The 9,054-nt window shown below is 29.9% G+C and overlaps 1 protein-coding gene across 1 annotated transcript; it reads left to right on the top strand.

The window, feature by feature from the left end:
• Window positions 1-5,882: 5,882 nt before the first annotated feature.
• Window positions 5,883-7,537, top strand: LOC123295746 (chymotrypsin-like). Its single transcript, XM_044877190.1, has 3 exons — window positions 5,883-6,011; window positions 6,085-6,257; window positions 6,902-7,537. Exons 1-3 carry the CDS (start codon window positions 5,984-5,986, stop codon window positions 7,442-7,444), a joined length of 744 nt encoding a protein of 247 aa, XP_044733125.1. The 5' UTR covers window positions 5,883-5,983; the 3' UTR covers window positions 7,445-7,537.
• The last annotated feature ends 1,517 nt before the right edge of the window (window positions 7,538-9,054 follow it).

Here is a 9,054-nt window from a genome sequence, read left to right as displayed (position 1 = left end):
GTTCATATACGAACCAGTTATGGATATGTAATAACAGAAAGATCATCACATAAATTAAGAAAAGTTAATTTTGTTCAATACCCAATAAAACGGCATGTCCGGTTATCCGGCAGTCACCTTTTGATTTATTTCTTTTTATACAGAGTAAGTTAAAATTAAAAACCAAAATTCTTCTTTATTTTGCAAAAAACTATCGTTATATTTCGCGGGATTTTTGTCAACAAATTAGTAGCAATCGTCTATTCATAGAATTTTTTAATCATTTATTTCAAATCATTTCAGATAAAAAAAGAAAATATATCAAAATTTTTTGATGAATCCACCAAATAATCTTAATCTTTGAGAAGCTTTTTATCTTAGTCTTAATACATTTGTTTGAAATATCATAACGAATTAGTAGCAATCGTCTACTCATCGTTGTTATGCATATATGTAATATGTAAGGTATACTAAGTTTAGTCCAAAGTTTGTAACGCTTAAAAATATTGATGCTACGAACAAAATTTTGGTATAGGTGTTCATAAAATCACCAAATTAGTCCAATTCCGGTAGTCTGTCCGTCCGTCTGTGGACACGATAACTCAAAAACGAAAGAAGATATCAAGCTGAAATTTTTACAGCGTACTCAGGACATAAAAATTGAGGTCGAGTTCGTAAATGAGCAACATAGGTCAATTGGGTCTTGACCTATGGGTCCGTATGACCCATCTTGTAAACCGTTAGAGATAGAACAAAAGTTTAAATGTAAAAAATAAACAACTTTTGTTTGAAACATTTTTTCGTAAACATCACTGTTTACCCGTGAGGGCGCAAATTATTCGTAAATTGTATAGTATGTAATATATAAATTGTATATGTATGTGCAAAGTGATAGAGTAATCAGCACTATTTATGCATGGTATTTCAACAATTAACTGAGTCAGTTGTTTGTTTTCACTTGTTTTTAAGTAAAAAAGTTTCAAAATACAAAAAACACTTACATTTTCTTAACATTGTCGTATATACGATAGTATGGCCCTCGTCGGTATAATTTTTAATAGAGACACATCATATCTTGACATCTCAATTAGAAAATAGACAAAGACGAAATGAATATGCAGTGAAAGTTTGAATACTAAAAAACACGAAGAAAAAAATATGAAAATTGTATAGAGAAAAAAATCCATTTGAATCAATAAAAAATAAAATATTATTACTATTATTATTAAATGGAAGTTTAGTTATATCTTTCTTTTTTATATTGTTGGTGGCGCCACATTTTCGTACATCAAAACATAAATAGTAAAAATGAGAAATAAACTTTTTCACTCAACTAAATAAAATACTACATTGGTTATAAACATATATAAAAATGTAATCCATACATCCATGTTCAAAAAATATGAACATTCTGAATGGAAAAATAACAGGTTAAGGTAGCTTTTTAAGGAGATATGCAAGTATTGAATAATACTAGGGATATCAATAAAACTTTATAAATACCTTTTTTGAATAACAAATTCCTAGGTCATCGGGATTTTTATTATTATTTTATCGTTCAAAGTTGACTGAAAAAATGATGAACCATATTAGGTTATCGTTTTCAATTGGATATTTCTAAATCAAAAAATCTAGAGAGTGTGATAAAAAAAATATCTAAAATATTTATACAATCTTGTAGTTTATAATAATACCATAAAAATATAAGGTTGCCGATGATATAAAAACAAAGTTATAATTTAATTAGGAGTTCATCGAAGATCTATCAGTTGATGAACACAGACGACTATAGTTAGAGTATTGATGATTGAAGCGAGATATCTATATTGTCAAATTTATAAGCAACACTTGCACACAATAAATTATATATTTTTGTAGTTGCGTGGAATTGTTAAGCTAAAAATAACATATTACTTGACTGCAGAGCATGTATTCGGTTTATATTGTTACGTAACTGCCTGGTGTAGGGGGTTCAGGGGATGATGCTGCCACCAAAGGTCTTTTTATTTAGTAAGGAGAGACCTTATGAATCCTTATTGATGAATACAACTTTCTAATTTCACTTGTTTTTTATTAATAATTAATGTTATATGTTAAACTTGCAATTGTATATTTGTTTTGTGTTGTTACGTTACTGGTAGTATTTCGAAGTTGTAATAATCACTGTATGAATTTTGAATATTTTAGTTTGCCTTTAAATATAAAACATTTAGGTCAAAATATACAATATTATAACGTAAAAATTGAATATTGGATATTGGTTTTTGCTGACAAGTAAATATAATCAAAACCAAGCCGTTTTAATAATATAAATTAGCTGACTAGCTTAATGAATAAATATTTTAAATTAGGTTATTTAAAATATTATTACTTAATAATAATATGAATGATTTAGTGTGCTAGAGCCACGTTTTTAAGGATAACGCTGTCCAGGGCCTAACAATATGTATGTACCATGCAATAAACAAAAAATTTTTTTACAATACTGTTTGTGAACAAACACCATAAATGTAAAAAAGCATCCTACTAACTAATATATTAATCTACTAACTAAAATCTATTTAAAAATTAGCTAATGTTTTTTCTACTATCTTCTAGCGGTGGGTTCGTTTTCGATTACAAGAAAGTTTAGGTTCATTTTGTAGTTTCCTCATTACTTAAAGCGGCTCAGGCGAATATTTGTTATACTCTATTAGGCGATAATTCATTTCACACATTTTTTGAAAGAGTTTTTTTGCATGAAAAATGTTTAAAAGTTGCTATTCTCAAGACTGAAAATTTTTTTATTTTGTCATATTCGTGAAACCAACGACTTTAAACAGTTTTTTTTCTTGACGAATTCGAAACCGGACATCGGATATTCGGATCGTTTTGCCCGACTTTCATTTCATCACTTCACTTTTTTGGTCTAAAGTAACATGTTCAATCTATTATTTATGATTCAATAAATCGGGATCGATGTGTATGTTCTCCTACATGCTTGTTAAATATATTTTTATATTTTACTTTATTTATTTTTTTTTTTTTGAGAAGCTTGTGTATTAGTGTTGTGTGTTACGAATTTTTTTACCTGTTACAAAACAGTTTACAGATAGCTGCGGATGGATATTATAAACCACAGACAACTTTTGGGTTTTGGCAAACTGTACATTTTTGGTCGGTTGGTCGAATAGAGGACGGGATTTATATTCTATTGTATGCGTTTATATATATAATATGTCTGTAAATGTGCTGTTAGTTTCTTTTACTCGTTTTTTTTTTTTCGAAGTTAACTTTTGTATAGAACAATGAAAAAGTTTACACCATTTCCGTCAGAATTTTTTACGTTTTTTTTTTAACAAAGTTTTATGAAATATTTTCGTATGGTATAAGGTGATTAACAAGTTTTCTTGGCAATTTAGTAAGTATATTTTTGTCTGTAAGGTGTGTAAGCTTAACCACAAAGTGGAGCATATTTTGATGTATACCTTATTTCTCTGACTTTATTAGAATTTTGTACATACTAAAGCAAAAGTAATATCCTGGGTTATTTCTGGCTTGTATCAATTTTCAATCTATGGTAAGCTAATTTCGAGAATAAACAGGCTAAAAATATAAAATATATAAATTATGAATTGAGTTTATGAAATCAATTTTGTGAATGAGTTTCTTATCACTTTTCAGCCCGAATTTACAATCGAAAGTCAGAAAATGATAATTTTCTTCTAGAAATTTCCTCTGACACTAACTTATTCCAATTTCGTATTTGCAAAACTCAAAATTGACCATATATTTGTCAAAAAGTTAATGGAATACTAATTTTAACATGTTTTTATCAACTCGAATTTTGTATTTGATGAGCTTGAGACTTGAAATATGGACCATAGCTAAAAATCCCAGTTCAAAATTTTCCGGGCCTCCATACAAAAAGTTCTGGACTATCATAATAGGCCTGTACCCTTTAATTTTTTAAGGTGTCAATCGACTTTCGGTATCGAGCCAAAATATCGAGTGAAATGAATTTTTTGATAGCACCAAAAACTACGAAAATATGAAGGATTTAAATGTCCAAGTGAAAGAGGGGAAAATATCACGCTGTGACGTCATAGCTTGGGACTCCCATAGAGACTATATATCAAAAGTTTTTTTGCAAGAAAAAGATACAATTATTAAATTGCTTATATCTTTCTTTTTAATTCAGATCTTGTCATCTATCCTCGAACATTTTCAAATTTCCACGCAAGAGACATTGAAGTCGACATTAGGACTCTAGCCTAAGAAAAAAGCACTTAGATGCCAGCTTAACACCACACCCCCAAGTCTTACATCCCTAATTAAATAAGATGTCACAGTGTGTCCCGGCCCAAGATCTATGTTTAAACGTTATAAAATATTCAATATAATATTATAAAATATGACATTTTAAAAAGATGAAAAATGCATTTTATATATTTCGATTTATATGTATATTCTTCCATTTGGAAGATTTTTTAAAATAAATTTTTAAATATAAACAGTATTGTGTTAGTTTGTTTATCGTAACATCCGGGTGTCTTCTGTCCAGCTGTCGGATGGCGTCGCGGTACTCAAACCAAAACCAACAACATTTTGTTGACAACAAACTGACGTGGCGCGATACCATGGTATTTTCTTTACATTCGTTTCGTATCTCGTCTCTTGTTGCTGTATAGTAATGTAACAGTATTTTGTTTGGTATAAGTCTATCTGTCTGTCCGTCTGTCTTTAAATTTTTTTTTTCTAAATAATATTTTATATTTCCAGTTAAATGTGAGATGCGACATTTCTTTTTAAAAATAAACCAGATATGACAAACGTGAATGCAACAGCAAAATGTAATTGATAAAACATTTGTTCCTTGTTGCTTCTTTGGCTTGTTTATGTATAATACTGACGTTAAAATGATATCTTATGCTTTAGAGAAGTTTTTTTTAAAACATGTCGCGCCGCTTTATGTACGTTCAACTTAGATTGAATTTTTAGTCACCTAAAATACTTATTTTGTGGCATAACCAGGAATTATTTCATTATCAGAGATTCTCAGTTCGGGGTATCTTTCTTCGCTGATTATGATCCCCTTTAATCATTATTGTTTGATTTTCAAGACTACACTTCATGGGTGGTTTCAATGAAATATAAGGAATACAGACATACAGTTCAAGAAGACGCAGAAGGGTATGAAACAATTCAATTTCTCGAGGGTAGTTTATTTTAGAAATCTAAAATTGTTTAATGGCACAATAAAGGTTTTGGAGCCATAGAATTTTGATGATAGACCTATTGAAAAGATTCAAAAACTTGTAGACCGTATGAAGATATAAAAACTCGTGAATCATAGAATTGGCAAGCGTACTTGAAGTCGCACAAACAGAGTCAAACCTGTTTTTGTATGACCCAATTAAAGGCTTGGCAAAGGTCTAAATCTCGCATACCAATGCCAGCTCGACAAGACCAACTCGTTGATTATAAGATTGATGAAAAGGCACGAACTCGCATACGCATGTTCACTTTGCTCCCTTAAAGACGTCAACACCAGACCCGTGGATCACAGTATTGAAATAAAGGCAAAAAAAAACCATTAGCTTGAAAAGAACAACACCTTTAAATCCAAAGTGAATACAAATTTCAACTAGTTTCGAAAACACGATAAAATGTTTTTGAAAGTTGTGACACCTACCCGGATAACGCCGGACTTTATATCATGACATTATTATCAAATTCCATGATTTACCCCTAATTTTCAAGCTTATCATGTTGGCTTCTGGCGAAAAATATATTCAAGCTCTAAACCTGTACGGCTTAGAAAAAAACAGGCTTGCGTTAAATTAAAACCTGTGAGATTTATTGCATTTCTATGACTACCGTCCTATCATATTTTGACAACAAATTTATATTAATGTTTAAAAATCAAAATTAAAATGAAGTCAAAAGGGCTTTAAATAAATTTCAAAATATTTTAAGTAGAAGTTAAAAAAGTTAGTTATAATATACATCATGGATATACAACATGAGTCAACCACAAAGATTAATCAAACGTAAATAACAAAATACTTGAACCATTGAATATTTTTAAATCGATTCGACTCTTAACTCATTTTCTTTTCGTAGATTTCATAACAAGAAGATATTTACATTATGCAAAAACAACCACATCAAACATGTATCCTTTTATGACATACATACATTATGGTAAAATATTCATTTGTGGCGGTACTTTAATTGCTCCCAATTGGGTAATGACTGCAGCTCATTGTGTAAATAATTTCTGGAAATACGGCCCTGTATGTAAACTTAATATTTGTATACATTAAAACAAATATTCCGTAGGACACCACCTTTTTTATTAAATGATCAATACATTCTTGAAACTTCTTGATTGGCTTCTTAATGGCGAGCCTACCAAATTTTCTTTCTTGGAACTTAACGAACTTTTTTCGAAAGTGCTGCGTTTTCAAATGAGCGTGATAAAACGAAGCAGAGAATTTGTTGATAACATTAATAGTTATAAAACAATTTTGCAAAAGTGAGCTTTTTATGCATTGAAAAAGAAAAATACTTAAGTACGGCATGTTCGAAGAGCAGGTTGACAAACTCATCAGTGCAGTGTTTTTGTCGGACAAAATATTCTATTGTTTATGTTTAGTTACTAAGTTGTCATAATATCCGATAAACTCCTGCTGCGTTTTTTCAGATCGATACTTAAAATTTAATGTTATCATGCTCATTTGAAAACGCAGCGCTTTCAAAGTGTCATAGAGTAGACTCGTCAAAAAAAATCCACTCACGAAGTTTCATGTATGTATTATTTATTTAACACAAAGGTGTGCTGTCCCACAGACTAAAAATGAAAAATCAATTTAATTAACTTCGCTGAAAATTGTTCAATCTGTTAACAATTTATTTCAATTAACTTACTCCGTTTTAGGTGGATCAACTACAAGTAACAATTGGATGTAATAACATATTCGAGGACCAAAAATATTCAGCAAAATTAATCAAAATTATAATTCATGAAAATTACGCAGAGCCCTCTTTAAGAAATGATATTGCATTAATAAAACTAGAAAACAATATTCCAAGTGAATATGGAAGACCAGTTAATATTCCAAATGTGGAAGTAAATGCCACTGACAGAAGGGCTGTTATTCTTGGTTGGGGTGAAAATGAATTCAACAGTTATCTTGGTTATTTACGATGTGGTCTTGTAAACATTACAAGTTGTCCTTGGTTTTTAAATTCAGACTTAAATAAAATTTGCTCTCTTGTACCAAAAAGAAGTTTTAAAACAATTACGGATACAGGTGACAGTGGTGGTGCACTTCTATTGCCTAGAAATGACGGTTTTATACAAATTGGCATAATAAGCTCAGAATGGGAACCATTTGATGATGTCTACTGCAAGTGTTGTATATTTACTGATGTGACAAAGTACTTGGATTGGATTCGTTTCAATTTATTTTACCAATAATATTTTTATTTTTTAACAAACTTGATCATCGTACGACCAGAAAGGCACCCTCGGAAAATTAAAATAAGGCACACTTATTTTCATTCCTCTGAAAACAAGGAGATCCGAATTTGTCAGTTTTTGAAAAAATTAGTTGGAAACTTTTTAAGAAATCCGCCTGTATATGTACCCATTTGTAATAATTAAATTTTAATTAATACAACAAAATTTTGTTCATTTAATTGATCAATTAATTAAAATAACAATAACATGACATAGAAAATGCAATATTATTTGTTGATGAGAAACTACTGGATTTAGTACAGGATGTTTCATAACTGCATGTGGCATAACTGCAAATATTTTATTTTTGATTTGCAAAACTTATGTGTTTAGTTACGGGACCAGGATTCCACATTTTGGAAACCTATGAGAGCTAGGCTAATTTCGAAAAGTATTACCCAAATTTAGTAGAATTACATACTTGGTTTATCAAAATTGAATAAAATTTGGATGTGATAGAGCAAAATAAAAATTTTTTTATTTTGATGACGTCATTAAGTAAAATAATTCGATTTTTTTGATAGCACTGGCAAATTTGATCCGTTTTTATTAGAATTTTTTTTGAAACACACTGATTTTGGGTCATTCTTTTCAGCTGTGATTTCAATTTTTCGCTAGATATCACTTATGTGCTTTATTTCGGGTCCCGAACTCCACATTCTTGAAACCTATTATAGCTAAGTTAATTTTAATCACCAATTTGAAAAGTATGGCCCAAATTTAGTAGGATTACATACTTTGTTTGTCAAAAATGGATAGAATTTGGATTTGCTAGAGCAAAATAAAATTTTTTTGGATTCTGATGACGTCATAAAGTTAAAAACTCGATTTTTTTGACAATACAATCAAATTATTACCGATCTTAGTGGAATTTTTTTTGAAACCCGTTAATTTTGGGTCATTCTTTTCAGCTGTGATGTCAATTTTTCGGTAGCTATCACTTTTGCGCTAAATTCCGAGACCACGACCCCACATTCGTAAAACCTATCAGAGCTAAATTAATTTTGATCAAAAACTTGAAAAGTATGTTCCAAATTTAGTAGGATTACATACTTGGTTTATCAAAATTGGATAAAATTTGAATGTGATAGAGCAAAATAAAATGTTTAGAATTCTGATGAAAACTCGAAACAAAAATTTAAATATTGACATAAGATTTATTTAGTGTACCATATAAAGTATACCCGCCCACAATTGCCTAGTTCTGTTTGGTTGTTAGAATGGTTATACTGGATCGAACATTTCTAAAAATAATTCTGTCCAGTTCTGTGACATCTTATATAATAGCCATAAATTCGTTAGTTAATAATGTACATTTAATAATCATAATAATTATAATAACAAAACTGTAACAGACTGGATGGTGTTGGCATTGCATTGTAATGTTGTAAAATGCATTTGTATGTTGTAATCATAGCATTATAGAGGATGATGGTAACCAGGAAGGCATCATCAGCGAGTTATATGATGAGACGAGTATTATTTGATGATGAATAATTGTAACACTTGAATCACGTTTAAAACACTCGAGTTTGATGAAGAATTTTACTCATCATTTAAACAACTTT

Source organism: Chrysoperla carnea, chromosome 3 (assembly GCF_905475395.1).
Source record: "Chrysoperla carnea chromosome 3, inChrCarn1.1, whole genome shotgun sequence".
Classification (NCBI taxonomy): domain Eukaryota; kingdom Metazoa; phylum Arthropoda; class Insecta; order Neuroptera; family Chrysopidae; genus Chrysoperla; species Chrysoperla carnea.
Note: the sequence above shows the minus strand (reverse complement) of the source record. Positions and strands in the feature narration are given on the sequence as shown.